Source organism: Mastacembelus armatus, chromosome 8 (genome assembly GCF_900324485.2).
Source record: "Mastacembelus armatus chromosome 8, fMasArm1.2, whole genome shotgun sequence".
Lineage (NCBI taxonomy): Eukaryota > Metazoa > Chordata > Actinopteri > Synbranchiformes > Mastacembelidae > Mastacembelus > Mastacembelus armatus.
Window position 1 is genome coordinate 16,199,364 of NC_046640.1, and position 19,837 is coordinate 16,219,200.

At 40.6% G+C, this 19,837-nt stretch overlaps 1 protein-coding gene across 1 annotated transcript in view; it reads left to right on the top strand.

The window, feature by feature from the left end:
• Nucleotides 1–6,815: 6,815 nt before the first annotated feature.
• Nucleotides 6,816–19,837, top strand: part of cyth3b (cytohesin 3b) — a 29,360-nt gene continuing 16,338 nt past the window's right edge. Inside the window, exon 1 of the mRNA XM_026325814.1 lies at nt 6,816–7,193. Within this exon, the coding sequence (XP_026181599.1) occupies nt 7,175–7,193 (19 nt within the window). The 5' untranslated portion in view covers nt 6,816–7,174. The remainder of the gene's footprint in view (nt 7,194–19,837) is intronic.

Genomic DNA, 19,837 nt, shown 5'->3' on the forward strand with positions numbered 1-19,837 from the left:
CCCCAGCCTTTTCTTGTATTTTATGACCTTGACCATTAAGTACTTAACAAGTAGTACTGCAGAAAAATGTTTTAGAAGTAATATTATTAAATATACAATATAAAGTTTAATAGGAGTTCCATAAGTTTGCATTTTTTGCATTTATTGAAGGAAATCCATCCATTATCTATACCTGCTTCATCCTATTTAGGGTCACAGGTATCTATTGGAGCATATCTCAACACTCTTTGGGTGAAAGGCAGAGGGACACCCTGGACAGGTCACCACTCCATCACAAGTGAAACAAATCAATCTTAGTATAAATTGCTCATCTGAGCTGCCACACAGACCTTTGCCCGGTCTTCAGTAGAAAATCCAGACATTTATCAACAGTTTGACTCCTGGTTACGAAACACTGCAGAATGAGTAGTAACATTAACGTAGTGTTTAATATTTAGTGTCTCAGTAAGTTGTGACAGAGCAGCATGAACAATAGCAGGACCCTGGAAGTGAAGCAGCTAAGTGGATTTCAGCCATTATTCATTTCCTTAAAACACTGCACAATCTCAAAGAAGGGGAAAATGGCAAAGTTTACTGTTTTATAAATGTCATTGGTGAAACTGTTTAGTATGGAAAAAAACTCCCCACTAAAAGGTAAAAAAAAAAAAATTTGTTTTGACTGATGCATTTTTCCACTGCAGCTGGACCTATGAATGATTTTGAGATTACTATGCTCAGATAGTGAGAAGCTGAAGATGCCAGCTTGTTCAGATACATCAGACTGACTTCCTCTGCTGGGTAAGCATGATTGAGGTGTAGTACCTTATGTGTCCACACAGGGGAAGCAGCTTATCACAGATCTAGATACACAGTTCAAAACTGGCACCATGAGGATATTGGCAGACACACACAAGGATTACACAGGTAATGAAGCTGTAATATAACAAGAACTGTATCTGTCACTGTGGGAGTTTCTGTTGCTGTATAGCTGATTCTCCCATTTCATTTCTCCAATTGTGTCATGTCAGTTTTTCTCATAGTGGTTTATTGTTTAAGACTTAAAATTTACTTTTGATAAGGAAACATACATTAAGCTCTCACTCTCACATGTATTTGAGCTACATCAGTTAAAAATATTCTGTGATCCATTTTTGTGTTTGTAGAGCGAGTGAGTATTTGCAATGAATTTAGCCAGCAGACCCATTTGGCGCTTCTCTTCGATGTGCACTTCTTTTAAGTAGATTTCCAAACGGCTGACACCCTCGCTCAGCGCAGAATGTCCCCAGCAAACTTATCCTAACCAGTCACACTGATGCCAGGCTGCAGTGTAAAACCATGAGGGGTTGCCAAGGCAACTGTATTTCTCCATGTGACTGACAAGCCTTCCTGCCCGCCCCCCTTTTTTGGAAAAAGAGGATTTATTTCTCAGGGATTTGCCAGGGGAAAATATTTTAATAGGGTTATCATAGAGGACTGGCAGAGAGAGAGAGCGATCTATAGATGAAGGATAAGTCGGGTTATCTTTACCCTGTTTTTGCCAACCACCATTTGTACCCTTAGGGAAAAAAGGGTTTTGGAATAAAGATTAAAGAGTTTTAGCCTTTGGCATCTGGAGCAGCTCACATGTGTTTTATTTGACTGTGTGTGAAAGAGTGATAATGCTGCAAATGGAAATGACAGCGATTCAATTAAAGCTGCAATGCAGTATATTTAAAGTGCAACCCACTTCAAGTTTACCTGTGAGGGTTGATGTTATTTGAGAATAAATTTTCAGTTTCTAAAACTGTTTTGCTTTACTACGTAAGCATTTTTTTTTTTTTTTCGAAACTTTGTCTTTTGCCTTAATCAAGGGACAGTTTGGCATTTTGGGAAATACACTGGCTCACTTTCTTGGTGAATCTCCAGCTACTTATTTAATTGATATGAAATTAATCATGAAATAACTAAGTACATGTATTTTTGTAAATGTCAAGCTATGACTTTATAGCAATCCCCTCAAGGGGAAGATAAACACACACATATGCATTGACACACAATATCAATACAATGTGACACACTGAAGAGAAGTTTGAGCCTTAATCTGTAACTCCTGAGCTAAACTTAATGGCAAAGAAGCAAAAATTCATTCTTTGATGTATTTTGGCCAAAATAACTTTAATCTACAATCTTTTTTTTTAATTTCCCTGTAACGTTGACCCAATCAAAATACAATTATTCACACCACATATTTAAAGCTTTAGCTCAAGGCTCTGTTAGACTTCATTCTGAAAATCCAAACAGTTTATGTGTTTGACATTAACTTTGCTCTTGACAACCAAACAGGAAATGGGGCCTAAATTGTAAAAAACGTTACGTCCTATATGGAGTCTGCACCACACAAACCTGCTTTTGACTGTGACATGATGTCCATGTTACTGATGACCAGTCATGAGCATTTAGAAATGACATGCTTAGCACACCATGTCCACGCTTAGAGAATGGATTAGTAATATTAAAAGTAATCAAATATTAATCCACATGATTTTAGCTTTGGTGCATTAGTCCCTAATCTGATTTATTCTGATCCCTTTCACCCCTACTTTGGGGTTCTGGTGGAGGCACTTTGGCACCAGCTGACATTACTGTGTGTAATGGCCTGTTTGTGGTTATTTAAGTAGACCTGAGTTGATGTAAATGATATTGACCAGTGACAAAAGGCATATGCTAAGTGTTAAAAAGGATAAGATCAGGTGCTGAGATGAGCTCTGTGCTGACCTTAAAACTGAATCCAAGGAGTGGTGGGAGGAGAAGAAGAGGAAGCTAATGAGAGAGAGAAGGCAATGTGGAGGAGGATAAGGAGAGAGATTTGTGGTGTTATATTTGCTATAGTCATTTTGTGGGACTGAATATAGGTCATACAAGCAAGAGAGCATTCAAATTCATGCCTATTTTAGGATGTGTTACTCTGGCATTTTCCTGTTTTTATAATGTGAACTTTTTCTGGAATTTGCAAATGGATGCATCCATTTGTTGAATAAGTGGTTTTTGGTTTATAAGGTTATAATAAGGTTTTTATTAGATAACAGTGAAAAAAAAATCTGAGAGGATAATCATTTCTTTTGACTTAGTTGACTTTATTGTGACCTAATAAACAGTCATAATTTAATGGATGCTTCATAACATCTATTGCCCAAGTGATTTTGGGTAAATAATGAGCTGGGCTTCATTTTGTGCGTGTGTGTGAGTGTGTGTGTGTGTGTGTGTGTGTGTGTGTGTGTGTGTGTGTGTGCGCGCGCGCGCGTGCGCACGTGTGTGTGTGTGTGTGTGTGTGTGTTTTTTAATTTTAGAATTAACTTATATCCTAAGCATAAAAATATGTTCAGAAGTGAAATACTTAGGAGGAATAACCTTAATAGTTTGTTATTTAAGAGCAGATCTGTGAGGATTGTATTTTGTATGTAGGAAGACACACAGCTTTACTTTCATGTTGTCAGATCTACACTGCTCCCATTGTGCTCTGCAATCAGGCCCAGAATAAAGACTCCACTCATACGTGTCCTTGGATTCAGATAATCAACCCAACCTTCGATCAAATGGTGACAGGATAGATCTGGCAGAGATCCTGAGCTGGATATTAAACCAAAGTGACGGAAGGAGGAAATCCTGCTGCACTCTGCTTCCTGTGACCTCTGCCACACACACGGTCACACGTCGCTCTCCACAGCAGGAAGGCGGTGTGAAACCCTGTCACATCCCCTGGTTTGGCACAGTCAAGTTCAGGGTTTGAGGTATAAAGACACTGAAGAAAAATAGTAACATCAGTGGAAAAAAGTCTTTTGTGCCTGACTGCACAAGTTTTAATGGCATCCAATATTTCCTGAGATAATTTCACCATGGACCAAAGTGGTACTCACCTCCCAGTCAGCATAAGATCCCTCACATAGGGGAGCTAAAAATGATTTAATTAAAGTGTTTCTGTGGTGCCATCACTTTGAAGCTTTAGTTTAATAACCTCAGCAAGCTCCTGCAATTCATAAAGTTCAAACCACAATTTACCCTAATAACTTTAAACATAAGGGTGTTCCTCAATGTCTCCTTTTGATAGTCACACAGAAAAGAAGAAATCAGAAACCTAAAGGAGGTTTATGCTTTGGAGTGTGATTACATTATGAAAGTGGGGATTTTGGGGGAAGGTGGAGATATAGAAACACATTAGGGATGGTAAGGGGTTGTTAAACTGGGGGAAGGGGGACTGCTCTGGGCATTGCCATGGCGAGTGGAGCATATGAAGCGGTATGACTGCTCAATCAGGTCACGTGAAGTCAGTCGGGAGTACCACAGACGTTTCACATGATGGTTGGCCTGATCTGCCAGATGTGCACTTCCCTGGGGGATACACCCTCAGCAGACAAGAGACAGAGTCAGACAGACTGAAACCCATGCACGTTTACATTGAGCAGCAAACTATTACCTGTGTGATGAATTTAATGCCTTTGCTTTGTCTTCGCATAAAGGTGAAAGACTGCAATTTGCTGCACCTATTCTAAATCGACTGAACCGCAATGATATTTGTTGGTTTTAAAGCTTTAAATTTGCACGATCACATTCCTTCTCATTACAGATAATATCTAGGCCACACTCAGAGGTTTTTCTTATGACTCATAAACACATTAGCATGACATTTATGTGCAATAGAATTTGGTGTGTGTGCGTGTGTGTGTGTCTGTACCTGCCTGTGTGCCAGAGAGAGTCAAGAATCAAATCAGCTTTTCATTAAACTTATTCTGACTTTCACTGCAGGGACAGTGGACAGTAACACTGTATTTATCTAACTGTACCCAAAGCTATCGCCAAAGTATTTGCACATTTTGCACCTGTGGCACAAATTTCTATGTTCTATGCTACTTTGCATCAAACCACGTAGAATGAAAAAAAAAAAACAAAACTCCTAAGTAGTAGGACGGAAAGGGAAAAAAACTCATGGACTTCACCCAGATTTCCCCTGACCAAGCACTTTTTATTTCCTGTTTTGGCTCTTGTCCTTTCCACCAGCTTAAAACAAATCAACACATTTTTACTATTTTGAGGAGTTTTCTTCTTACACACATCTCCAGGAATTAAGATTGGTTTAAAACACATGGTTGGGTCATCACAGACCACACGTCATCCCTGAATGCAGAGAAAACACTGTCTGGATGCATGTGCCCAACAATACCACCTTATGTATTCGCACTTACCCCCACACCTTAGGGTTGTTGGAGCACCACATTTATCCAGGTGTGATGTCAGAATTTTGCTGTGTCACTAGTTTCTCTTGCTCTTGTCATCCTGCACCAAACTGCACTGGACTGGATCGTGCTGGATTGAGCGGGTCCAGTGGATTGTGTAATGGGTTAGGCCCTGCTGATGTGAATTTGTAGAAAACGCTCTACCCTAAAGAAAAATCTGTACGCCAACGAAGAGGCAGAGTGTGTGCACTGATGTACTCCTGCAAAGTTTTCCTGACTCGAGCTGTGCAACATTTCAGTCACAACTTCAGGCATAAACTTTTAACCTCACAACTAAGAAAGTAAAAAAAGTAGTGTCAAGACAAATATTTATGTTATGTCTGGAGGATGTCACTCTGTTTAGAACAGAGGATTAAGAATGAAACATTGATCCAAAAGAGACAGCTATGAATAAATAAATGAATGAATACATTAAAATGCCTGTTCATGCTTGACCATTAGAGTAATACACACAGGAAGTGAGACCCCCACCTTCTGTGCGGAGGCAGGAATGCTATAATTGAAACCACGTGTGTTGTAGAAACAAGTTCTACACAGCACTGAGTGTGTTTAGTGTGTGTGTATTCTCTCTTCCACTATTTCCGAAACTTTTGATTCTCCCAGTTTATGTAAGATTCCTGTCACCAGTCCTGGTAGCCTAGTCTCAGTTTAGTCTTATATGTGCAGCTGTATAGCATACTATACATACAATACATACAAGTTTAATAATTTTTTAGATTTTTGCACATGGTTTCATATTTTAAGTCTTACTTTGTATTGTAAATGCTGCCCTGATGAGAGAGAGCGAACCTTAGACCCTCTTTACACCACACTGTGCTTCAGAATAATTATGAGACATCTGTAATTTTTTTGTTCTAAGTTTCTGCTGCTGTATATTTCTGCCACATAATATTTTAGAGTGGAAAACCACCAGCTTCCAATAACAAAAATGATAATAATAATAAAATTCACTTCACACTTCACATAGAGTTTTATTTAACCCATTATAATAATGCATCATAATATATTTATTTATTGCCTATGTTTATTTATATGTGACTCTACAAAGCAACTGGTAACTTAAATAATGTATATTAATTATATTATGTATACTTGCATCTAAATGAAAGTGGGGTGTAGGTATAAACTAGCATAAAATCAATAATCAAATAAAGCTCATTAACACTTAAAAGTATATTCATAACTTGTTTTAGTTTTTATTTTCAGTAATGAAACAGACTACTTCAAATAAAAACAATTACGCAAAGCAATAAATTACTGACTGACATCACAGTATAATTAAGCTGTGTCGTATAATCAATAGTAACGTTATAGGTTTGTTTGGTGGGTATAGGCTGGAGTCACGTGAGGGCTGATCGGTGATGAATGCTGACGCGCAGCACGAGCTTTAGCGGAGCTGGGATGGCATTAACGAGCAGCGTCAATTCACACAAACACGTAACGGCAGCTTCCTGTTATTGGTTCCAAAATAAAACACCAACCCCATGTCACAGTTCTCAGTACGCCCCCACTCTTTTATTGTGAAGAGGGATTTTCCTCACAGGTTGAGTTGTTGTTTGTAGGTTGGGCAGCTTGAGGCTCGACTACTCTCCCGACACTAGTGGAGTGAAGGCGTATTCTGAGGGATAACGATAACACGCTCGGCCGCTGTGGGCACAAACACACCGCTGCTGCTGCTGCTGCTGCTGCTGCTTCTACAGAGACACACCGCGCACTGACTGACTGACAGCAACCGGAGGTACTGCCCGGAGACTGTGCGGCGTAAATGGCCACAGCATTGCCTAAAAGAAGACGCTGCCCGTGAGACAACCTGTGTACCAAATGCGTCCTGGAAATTAGGACGCGCTTTTGCAGCACATTGCATTTTTTTGCACAACGGAAGTTTCTGTGACCGATTTTTGGAGGATCTTCATTTCTAGGCTGCCACCATGGACGAAGACAACCAAGGTATGATTCAGTTAATGCAATTCATACTGCTGATTTGTAGCTGTCAGTGGACCGTGTATCCCGCTGGAGTCTTTCTGTGTAATGATAATGTTACAGATAGTGACTCTGGCCTGTAATTGCAGTAATTCTAGGCTTGACACTGAGATCATGTGTCCACAGTCAAACACAGTCATCTTTCCCGCATCAGCCTTTACTGACATGAAGTTCCCTCAGAAATGGGAAAGAAGCCCCCCTGTTGTTACTGTGGTTCCTTTATATATTTTTATTTTCGCTGCATGTGTAAAGGCAGAATGACTGACCCACATTCAGGGTGATGGGGCTCAGTGAGGTTGAGATGCTTGAATAGATAGACATGCATGACTGTGTCACATTGCTATAGTCAGGAGACTTGAGTTTATCTAAGCCTTTGTCAGCTGTGGTCTGGTGTCACTCTGGCCCAACAGGTCCTTGTCAGCCAAGCATACTCATTAACCATGGATTCACTGCTTCATGGCAAAAGCTGAGTTTGTTTAAACATTGTGTTAGCACGGATGCTTCACCGCAACAGGAGCCTGTGGACTGTATCCACCCTCAGATCAGCACTGGGCTGCGTTGAGAAACTTTTGAATGGGGAGGTCAGAACTGGAGCACAGGTTTAAATAGTGGAACACATTTTTAAAATAAGTAAACTTGTAAACACTGAAATTTAAAGCCACAGTTCTCAGTAATAACATTTTTAATAGTTACATTGTTTATTCAGTGCAATAAAAGAAGACTGTGCAACTATAAATATTTTGATATTATATCAATAAATCATTTCCATTTGCAACTCAGAATAGCCAACAACCATGAAGAAATGATTCGACAAGTAGTAACCCCCAAGCTGAGGGAGAGAGAAAATTTGCGTGTGCTTTTTGTGTAGTCATTTTGTATTTCTTGTTTGTTGTTCTGTGTGTCTTGAGTGTGGTTGCTTGAGTCACAGTGAGATCCAGGTTTAACCTGCTTTTGAGAAACCATCACTCTTGTTTCCTCACCTCTCTAAGTCAGTGTTGTTCAGTCCCACATGTTCACTGCTTGCAGAGCTGTAGGATGTGACTGTTTGCCACAGTATTGCATGCACATCGCACAGGCATAAAGCTGTCATTGTGCGCTGTGCGGCCGGCCTGGCCTCCAGCGGTGGCATACGTCAGCGGAGCCCGGCAGACAGACATATGGTGCTGTGTGCCAACCAGGGATAACTGACAACAGCTAGGAGCATATAAACACACACTCTGACTCAGATACATTCATGGCTTCACGATGACACACTGACACTCAGCCAAATTAGGTTTCTTCTTTCTCCCCCTTTATGGCACTGGTTGCTGTGAAGATAGATGAATGGATCACGGTCTAGAATGATAAGTGTGTGTGTGTGTGTGTGTGTGTGTGTGTGTGTGTGTGTGTGTGTGTGTGTGTGTGTGTGTGATTTATGACAGTCTGTCTTCTCATCTGGAAAAGTGTCCTGGATACTGCACTAAAGGAAGGCTGCCGGGCTCCTGTTTATTTTTTCTGTGGTATTGAAAACATTGCCTTAACAACTGCTACTTTTGATTATAACAAGTTAGCACCCACTACCCACCCACCCACACACGAGTCCACAGCAGAGTTGGGTGCATGGGGGTAGTAGAACAAAGCAGAAGATGAGCAGTCATTGGGATTACAGATTTGGATCTAGTCAATTTGATGTGGTGGGCTGTGGTGGGTTCATAGATTGGTTGGCCAGGTTCAGTGTCTGACATTGTTCACAAAGGTGCACATGCACACTTTGCCAGGCCACAAGTGGAAAGAGATAGGACAGAATGAGATAGTGAGGTGTCAGAGGGAGCACAGAGTGAGAAAGGCGTGAGGATGGAAAGAACGTGTGACCACAGAGAGTGAGAGTGAGACATAGTTGTAGTAGCAGAGATGGTGAGATGTCTGAGAGGGAATGAGAGATGTGTGTGTGTGGGGCAGGATGAAGTGCCAGAGCAAAGTTGGAAAATGGCCAAAGAAGCATGGAGCATTGCCAGTGGGAAGATAGAGGGACAGTGCTGGTGGACTGGATCTTCTTATTGAATCAAGTCTCTGGTGTTTTACAGGAGCTTCTGTTCTGACGTAATCATCTCACTGAACAGTGAACAGTCTCCGGCCATCCATCGAACCGGTTCAGTTTTCAATTCTTTTCTATCTCATTTTTTGAATACTTTTTTTTTTCTCTGTTCCACCTGCATGAAATATATGATTGCTTTGAAATTTGACATAAACATTGATATATTCTTCAGGATGAACTATAACATGTCTAATAACAGAGTTTTCCTTTCCATCAAGCCATAAGTTCATGACTTAGTATACATTTGATTCTTTTTGCCATTTTACCCTCAATGAATTCTTAATTTAATGTTGTTGTTTTTCTCATATATATTTTTTTAATACAATCTTGTGGAACAATTCAAGAGTGATCGTTGGCCTTACTGTACAAGGCTTAGAGAAAACAGGTCTATAGTAATCCATCTGACACACGACAGTCAACAATACAGTGCCTTCTGCCACAATACTCGCGCCATGGACCATCAGCCAGCAAGGGAGCACAAAGCTTTGCTGCAGTGGAGCCTGTCTGATTGAGCAGACAGTGTAGCTTACTATAACACATTCTTGTTTTGCATGACTGACTCTGACACTCCATTAGAGACCTTTATTATCTCTGATTCCTCTGTTTCAGAGCAGAGTGGAACTTCTGTTGTTTGCTGACATGTATTCACTCCTTCAATGAAGACCACATGAGTGATGCCCATATGGTATGAATCAGAGCATTTATGCCAGACATTGGCTTCACAGCACGCCTTGTGATGGCTCACGGGTTTGGCTACAGACCGCTTTGTTTACACACTGTAAAAACCAGCTATTTAAACTTGGTCGTTGAGTGTGTGGTCTGTGGGGTTATGGCAGACTGCAGTCCAACTTGGATGAGGAGAGACACATACACTGCACTGGGCTTTGAGATCTCAGGACAGCACCAGCCACTTCCTGCTACACTGGGGCTCCGTGTTTTTTGTCTTTGGAGTAGATTTGCAGCTGTTCTCTTTTTCCCCACATCCCACACACTGTCAAGTGGCTAAGAGAGGAGTGTCACGGAGCGTAGGAATAAATCACGCTTTAACAGTACACACCTATTACTGATATCCAGACCATACCTTCCCTTGCTGTTTTTACTTTTTGAGAGGGTTCACCAGGTTCACCTGTACTGCAAATATCTGCAGAAAAATATAGTTCTCAGGAAACTGATAGGCCGTGGATATTTACTTCAAACCTGAGGGGTCTCGGCTATAAGGGCCTGTATGCAGAGTGTCAGGGAGCAGCAGTCAGCATTTCGATCAAGAGCTTGTCTAGCTAAAGCACAGTTTATGTGAGGGGATGTGAATGATTGTTGTTGTTATTATTATTATTATTATTATTATCTGAGAAATAGTCTCTCAGACTCTTTTACTCCCACTGCTGTGGTTCAGTGTGTGTATTCACTGGTTTGACTGCTGTGCACTCTCACTGCTCTCACACACTGGCAGTCCAAGCTCCCTACTGCTCAGTAAGTGCTTTGAAGATGTTGATGAGGAGATAGAGAAGACTTGTGGCTTCTGCATATTGTTCAGTGTTATTGTATTGACCCAAGTGCATTTGAGTGTTTCATTTTTGACAAAAAGGTCATTGAACAACAGAGGGTCCTTGTTGAGTTTGGCCTCTCAGAATATCAGATAACACATTGGATTTACTCATGACATCCCCTCAGTGGTTAAAGTTGGACTCAACACACATTACACCAGACTGAACCATATGGAAGTCAACTTCTCGGATTTGGATTGCTTCTGCACATGACTTGCATTAATAAGAACTAAGTTTTAAGTAAATAATACACTTGAACATCCACTGTTTTTATTTCTTAAATAAGGGGTTAAAGGAGTTTTATAAGTGGATGTGATGCTGATGGTAAGACTTAATTTTGGTCTTTTTTATTTAGAGCAGAGGAGGAAAAGCATATTGGTTTTTTCATGAAAGTATCCAGTTGCCTCTTCATCTCACAGAAAGCTCTGCTCAGTACAGCCATTGATTGGAATCTGTCTTTGTAGCATTAAGAACTTCAAGAGGCTTGTGGAGGGGAGATGTGTAGCAAATAGAGATATTTTTCTCCTCTTTGGTGAAAAAGAAAAAATTAGAGCATGCTAAAAGTCCCAGGAGTCCAAAGTCATATGCTGAAATGAATTTTGGGCAAAGAACGTCCTACTCCACTTGGCCCTCTGTGCGAATCTGGGTTCATGGCTTCCATTAAAGTGTGTGTGAGTGTGTATTCGAGATTCAGGTCTGTCAGAAAGGGAAAAGAAGTCAGAGCAGAGTGGACAGGAAACGGGAGGGTTGGAACTATTATGTAAGCGTACAGTGATTGTTTGACCTGCTGAAGATGCAGGAAAAAGGTGTATCCCTCTCTGACTGCCAGTACATCCAGTGCTTCACACTTTGAAAACACTCTGTAGGTTTCTCTCCTAATATTATGTGCAACTGTGATTTTTAACAGACATAGACTCTTCATTCCTCCATGGAGGGATTTTGGAAATCTCCAGCTCTGACTTCTATTAGATGGTTCTATAATGGTTCAGCCTCTCATGTCTTAAAATCTGATGCATTTTCTTCTCTTATATGACACTAAACAGAATATATTTCTTCTGTTTTTTTGACCAAAATATTTCCTCTTCTCAAAAAGTGAGTAAAAGTCCTAAACAAAATCAAGCCATTAGCCTTTCCCTGAAAGATCACCTTTACACCAGTTAAAGCATAGAGCAAGCAAGATTTCTGTCAGGCTCCTTCTTTGTAGCCTCATCCTATGGCTTTCTTGTGTTTGTTGCATACATCACGTCACAGTTGTGTGGAATGGTACATCCCATAATGTGTTTTGTGGTTGCATTTAAGTGTGATGCTAAGGACTAATAAATGATCAAAGTCAAATACATGGCAAGGTGCCTCATCCACCCCAAAAAGTCAAATATTCAGCCTACACTGATGAGACCTACAAGACACTAGCTGTGTAGGTTTGTATTTGTATGTGTGTGAGCATCTCTCCAGTCTGCCAACTCAGCTTTTGAGAAGGGATTTGTAGCACTCAGTGACTCACTCAGGAGGTCACTGTATCAGTAAACTACAACAGTACATCCTCAGCCTTTCCTAGTATAACTGCCTTTTTTGTGATTTGTGCATGTGTTTTTTGCTGTAAGATGCTGCTGTATCATGCAAAATTCATTCTGACTTTCATAGGGAGAGAGGATGAGCTGTGACTGCACCGCTGGAGAAGGCTGAGGTTGTTGCAGTCTTATAATCTTCCACATTCCCCATCATTGGCTCTTTGCTATTCAGAATGGCAGCAGGGCTCTGTCACTGAGAAATGCTACAAAGTGTGCACCAGGATGACCGGGTGACACACGGGCTCTTGAGTAGCCTGTCAGTATCTCTGTGTGTGTGTGTGTGTGTGTGTGTGTGTGTGTGTGTGTGTGTGTATACGCTTGTGACCATGTATTTGTACAGTGAGTCAGTTTGTATATGTTCAGGAGAGAGAGATGGCGACAGAGACATGTAGCAATGGCACAGATTCAAAAAGAGACTGATAGGGAAAGGGATGCAGCAGTCGTACAACGTGTAGATTAAGATTCTTAAAGTAGGTTAGTGGTGCAAGGCTCAGCCCAGCTGTGTATACTCCATACTTCTCTACTTCCACTATTTCACTTTTACAGGCCTGTGTGTTTATAAATGTGTGCTGATGTGCATGCATGACTATTAATGTGTGTGTATCTCTTTTTATAGTGTGCTTGCATGCTCACACAGAGGATTAATGAGGGCTCTGAACCCTCTCCACACAGACAATTGGAGGAGATCAAGTGAACAGGGATATAAATGACAGTTAGTGGATTATAGGTCAGGGGCTCAGGGTGCTCGTTGTCACTTTCCTACCGGAGTGCTGGAGTGCGCGCGCACACACACACACACACACACACACACACACACACACATACACATATATATACATATACATATACATATACATATATATATATGTGTGTGTGTATATATATATATATATACATATATGTATATATATATATATACATATATATATATATATATATAAAAGGAAGCCCTGACAGAGAAAGATGAGCAGAAAAAGAGTGACTGTGTTCTCTGTTCATCACACAGTCTGTTATGTGGTTTATAGCATGGTGTGTTGCCAGGATCTTCTACCCTTTACTCCTCATTTTCAGACTCCTTTCCTTTGCCCTGACCCTTGAATAGGTTGACTTGTTTTCAGAGATAGGCTGGCTATTGTTGTATTAGCAAAGACTGTTAAATATAAAATGAATGGCCTTGACAGAACAGGTCAGGGTGACAGGATCCAGAATAAACCACAAAGGCATTGATAACTAGATCTTTCTACAGGGACACTGGCAGCTTGACATGCTTGAGGTGCTTTCACACACTCTACACCACTGTAAACACACACACACACACACACACACACACACACACACACACACACACACACACTTTGGTTCCCTGTCCATGTTGTCACAGCAATACAGCATAACTCATGTTGCATCAATGTCAGTGCTCCCACAGATGATGACTGTGAATGATTGATAAACCATTTTGGCTGAGTGTGCCATGAACACTGTAACACACACATGCTGGTCTGTCTATAGCTGTGCAAACACTTAATGAGATATACATCTTCTGTTACCCCAACCTTAACTCTAATCTAAACCTAGTTCTAGCGTTAACCCTAAAACTAAGTCTTAACCTTCAAACAGTCCTTTGACAGTGTAGTTATTTACCCCTTTGTCCTCACAACAATAGTATTGAACTAAAACGTGTCCATATGCAGCCACAGAAAGGCATGCAGACACATCAAGTGGGCCTGAGGGTGTGTCAGAGGGTGAGTGATTTATGTGCAGCAGCTCTCGTGCAGGTTTCTTCACACGTTTTTAATCTTTGTTGACCTCTGTCATGTTGAATTTCTGTCATGATTATTGATAACATACGCTACTGCTAACTTTTAAAAAGGCTTTCTTCTATTTCTGTCATTGTCTCTTGATCTATTGTGGCCCAGAAAAACATGATGCAAATGCTGTCATGATACCCAAACTGAAGCAATAATGAGTAATTATTGTTTCTCCCTCAGGGAAATGTCAGACACTGATACTGAAAACATCAGCAGCTCTACTGCTGAAACTCCCAGGGTATCTAAGGTTGCCATATCTGCTTTGCTGACTCCCTACTGGAGGCTTCAAGGAAGGAGGAAGACACTCTGCTAGGTTTCCAGTAGATGAAAACAGCTGATATTCAAATGTGTGACTGGGCAAAGTTTAAAAGTTTAATGCAGTTGTATGTGAAGAGGAAGTGCAGGATGGTGAGCTCGAATTTTGGTCAGCCCCACTGTGCCTGCTCAGAAAATTCTTCCTTAAACTGCTATACTGTATTCATGCTACATACGACTAATCTGTTTTATGCTGAATGCCTGGATTATATATTTTTTTAACCAGTCTAATGTTTTTAATTATTGTATTTTCAAAATTTCCCCAGAACAACATCTGCATGTTAATTAAACATGAAAAAAACTTTGCACGAGAACAAAATCCACACATTTCCTCCAAAACATCCATCCATCCATCCATTTTCTATACCCGCTTTTTCCTGAAGGCCAGGGTCACGGGGATCTGCTGGAGCCTATCCCAGCTCTCTCTCGGGTGAAAGGTAGGGGTACACCCTGGACAGGTCACCAGTCTGTCGCAGGGCCACAGAGACAAACAACCACACACACTCACACTCACTCCTATGGCCTTTTAAAAACATGTCACAAAAAAACATTGCTTAGTTACAAATGATGAACAAAAACTAAAAATCCATCCAGTAGATTATGGATTAGTGATAAACACCACCATTCAAACTGGAGGTCTACCGTAGACCTTTAAGAGTCCTGAATAAATCTGCCTTTGATCTACTTCTGTAGGCAAAAATCAGAATTCATATTTACTTATAATCAGCTTCTAAGCATAATCTGGAAAACCCCTTTTACCCGAATTTGGTAAACAATGTTTGACCTGAACTGCCAACATATTTTCTGTAAGAAAAAAATTCCTGGCTGAAGTTATTGACTGCTTTTGTCTCTCTCCTCCACATCCACCTCTTCTCCTTTCTGCTGTCTTGGAATAATAACATTAGAAGTGGAGTCCTTCTTGGCAGCTGTAGTGTCTCTTCATCATTCTGTCTCCTTCTCTTTCTCTATCGTGTGTCTTTGCACTACTCTTTTCCAGATTTAAGGCCTGAATCCAACATAAACGGTCTTCTTAGTAGTCCAAGTCTTTCTGTCACATACAAGTTCTGCTTGTGTGCTCAGACCATTCGTATCAGACTGTGGGCCGATGAGACACTGGAGTTATTTCCTGAGTGAGTCACTCAGGACTGTGGGGGACCTCACAAAGGTCCTGCAGGCGTCTCATATACTGACAGACTGCACAGCTAAGTAGCATGACTTACACAAGATGAGATGTTGTTTTTTCAAATAAGGCTACAGTTCAAACTGCATGTAGTTAAAATAAAACCATCCACTGTAAAAGTGGAATAAGTAGAAATGAACAGAAGCTATGCTCTGTTTTTTGGTTTGTCACCTTGAAAAACAGTGCAGTGCCTACTTACTGTATGACCACTTCAGTTTGCATATGTGCTCTAAGAGCCTACAGTTATGCATGCTGCTCTCTGTACTGTACTCTATATGAGCCAAATAATAAGATCAGCACTCTAACGTTGATGGTGTAATGTTTATGAAGGTCACCATCTTAATTGAGCATTTTATCATGCTAATATACGTGAATAGAATATTACAGGTTTTGCAGGTACTTTTGATAAATTAAAGCATTACACAAATTGAGGGGATCACTACAGTCATTACAATTCACAGTGTAAACTGTGAATGTAAACAACTTGGACCATATTGGAGAACTGACTGACCGACATTGCTATCACCAAAAGTATGCTGTTCTCTTGGCTTAAAATAAGACCAAACTCTTTGCTGCTTTACTAGCTCCATAACATCTAGGGTTACTGTGGGGGATCCAAGTGTGGTGGGATTTTTCTCAGACTTCATTTGTTCTCTAACACTTCTTTAAAGTCAGGCTGTGGTGGCGGCAGGTTCAGCAAGGTTATCCAGACATTCCGGTCCCCAGCAGAGCTTTCCAGTTCCTCCTGGGGGACCGCTTTGTGTTCTTAGGCTCATTATTGATTATCAGTTTTCTACAAAGAATGTTATTGGGTGGTAAACTACCTTTCCTAGTGATTAGGTTCTCCTGTGGTCAGCACAACTTAGCTGTGCAGTCTGTCAACTGGTAGGGCAAGGTGACTTAATGGGGACAGTGCTGATATTAGTATTATTACCATTTCAACATGTCAGACTTGACACCCATCTTAAAATACTTCAGACAAAAGAGTGGGTGTTATTGTGTAACAGCTGAGTCCTTGGTCAATTAGGAAAGGTCTTGTCTAGACACGATGAGATTAAAAGAACATTTTGTGCAACAAGACTATCTCTGTTAACCTGTGGATCACGTGGGGTTGCATAGTGGGCATCCAAGATTATCATCTTCATTCCAAATGGCTTTGCTCAGTCTTTAGTATAAGAATTGAATGTCTGAGCAGGACAGAGACTATGTACTAAGATAAGAAAAGGTTTCAGTTTCTGCAGTCAGCAGATGGCAGACAGATGGCATCATCCTTTATCAGTTGCAAAACATGAAAACAAATCAGTTTCAGCAAAAATATACATTTAGAAAGAGTGATCTTTTTTTACTTTTACTGTAGAGGAAATGACACAAGGTAATATCATTAATTTTTATGAAAGACAGTGTCCATTTGCCATCATTCTGGTCACAGAGCATAGATAAGAAATCAAGGGATCTTGCTGCCAAAGCCACTAATTTGTTTGAGGATTTTGACTTGATGGCCCCGAAATAAACCAATCAAGGGCTGTTTTTTAAATCCAAAGGGAAGTGGAAGTGTTTCTTTTTGAGGGAAATTTGGCAAATGCAGTGCTTGTTCATGAATAAGTGACTGTGACTAGTGGGGTCTGTGAAGAGACTGTCTTGCTTCAAGGGATTGTGTAAAGAGTCTTTGAGGCTTTGAAGAATCAAACGGCCATGTTGCGTTTGATGTAACCTCTGATTTTTCCTTGTAATCTAATTTTCATAAAGGGACTGTTGTGGATGAGATGAGAGCTAACAACAAGTGACTGCTGCAGACTTGGAAAACATTCAATCATTTCTTTAAGGCAAACAAAGAGTGAAAAGGGACCGGATTATTTGTATTTGACAGGCCTTTTCTTGGACGCTGGTTGATAACTTTCCATATTCAATATTTCATTTAAATATAAGCATCACAATTTTAAATATTTAGAAGATAATGACCAGTATGAATGACATGATTTTGGTGAAGCAGTTTTATTATTGGAGCAGCAAAGCAAGTCACCTACCTCTAACTTACATGTGTTAGATGCTCTATGTCTGAGCGTTCCTGAGTCACTTCACTGAGTTTGTTGTGACTCAGCGAAGTGGAGAGTAACCTAAACACAATTGAATAAAGTGGCTGCTTCTCCAGCCTCATAAAAGTTGCAGCTGATGTTCTAAATGTGAGTGGATTGTATTAAAAACAAGTGGACTCTGCTGCTGTTGCTCCCAGTAGTGCAATCTGATGTAAAATACAGTCCAAAAGTCTGTCATCGTAATAAAGAGCAGGAAGGCTATATGAAGTGAAAATAGACCTCTTGAGAGTTGGCTTTCTATATTAGGAGAGCTGATATTTGATTGTTCTCCAGGTGAGATGTGAAAAGGAGTTGATGTCTGTTGAGAGGGGGCATTGAAGAGGAAGAGTTTGAAAATGTTTAAATATTACAAAAATGGAGATAAATTGATTTTTTTTTAAAAAAAAAAAGGCTGAAACCAGAGGAGGTGTACAGAGAGATCTGGTATCTGGTTGGACCAGACTAGGCAGTTCCAGTAAGGTGGAATGTGGGCTACTCACACCACTAGTGCCGTTCTGTTAAGAGGCAGGAACTGTCAGTGTCTGCTTTTGTGCTTTGTGTGTGTTCCCATGTGTCTGTGCATTCTTCAGAGCTGTGGAAAGGGTTAGTGCAGAGGGGAAAAACAATTACTACCCACCTACAGTACCCAGCACAATTGCAGCTCCATGAGTGGGAACAGGTTGCTATGAGCAGTGCAAGATCTTACAGCTGTCAGCAGCAGTACTGACACAGTACTGACCATAATAAGGAGACCATCATGGGAACTGGAGAGAGGAAAAGGAAATGTGGTATGTATTTTATGCAGCAAGTAAACAGAAAGGGTTTATATGGGGAAAGGGTTATGTTGTTTCATATATGGGCCTATGTATCTTATTTCCCCCAAGCTCATGGTGGTACATGGGGCAAGAGTGATACAGTGGAGTAAATGGAAACATGAGTTCTTTATAGGTTTGTCTGTCAGTGTGCCATCAGTTCACTTACCTCTTTGTTTTAAATCATGTTTAACTCAGCTGGATTGCAACAGCCATGGCACAGTCTAGTGTTGGCTGTGTTGCGAACTTATGTAAGAGCTCCTTAATTAGTGGTGGTAACAGCCTCAGCCTGTTTATGTCGTTGCTATTGTTACGGGAAGACCAGCCCTGCAGCTCTAATCACAGCGAACGCCCCCCATTGTCCTGCTGCAGGCCTGGTGGAAGTCAGGAAGTGTTTCATTGGCTCTGTTTGCTGTTGTTTTCTGTCCTGTTGGCCAGGACTGTCACTCACACGTACCCTCAGCTTGATAACTGTACAGTCCTCAGTGGTTAGCATGAAAACATTTCCTCAAGATAATTTAAGTTTTAGAGTTAAATAAATAATGTTTTCACTGCGTTTGTTTAGGTTTTAAAAACAGATTGTTGTATTTTAAAACCAGACACTATCCATCTGTCTATTGTTTGTCTTCTGCTTTTGATTTATGTGTGTGACTCATAAGCTGGTTAGTCACTACATGGATTAAGCCTGTTTTTAAATTTTACAACAACTTTTAACAGTGGGCCTCCAGATTGGCTGCAGTTTGACATTTAGCTGAACACACTGGCTGCTGGACAGATATCAGATTTTTGGTCAGCTGTCTTGAGCAGTTCCACATCCCTGTCAAAAGATCTTAAACTGAAGTGAGCTTGTTTTAAAATGTTTGCTGCAGGACTTTACACATTGTGGCTATTGTAACACCAAAATCTTTGAATGCACCACCAGTCCCTGCTCACAGTTTGATTCAAAGGTAGAAAATTCACTCTGATTATATATAGTACTTCCACAGTTCCCTAAGTTTACTCTTTAACAAACATCACCCGATAATACAGATGGATGCAAGTCCATCTTCTCTTCTGCTCTTGGTACCAAAGATAATGGAAAGGGTCATGGTCACAGGCTTTTAGTCTTTAACTAGTTTGTGATCTGTCCAGTGAGTCCCATATCTTCCGAAGCATCAGACAGTGAACCATCTCAGGACTGAGGTCTTCCTGCCTGGATGCTGATACTAGCTGGAATGAGGAACAGTGATGTATTATTC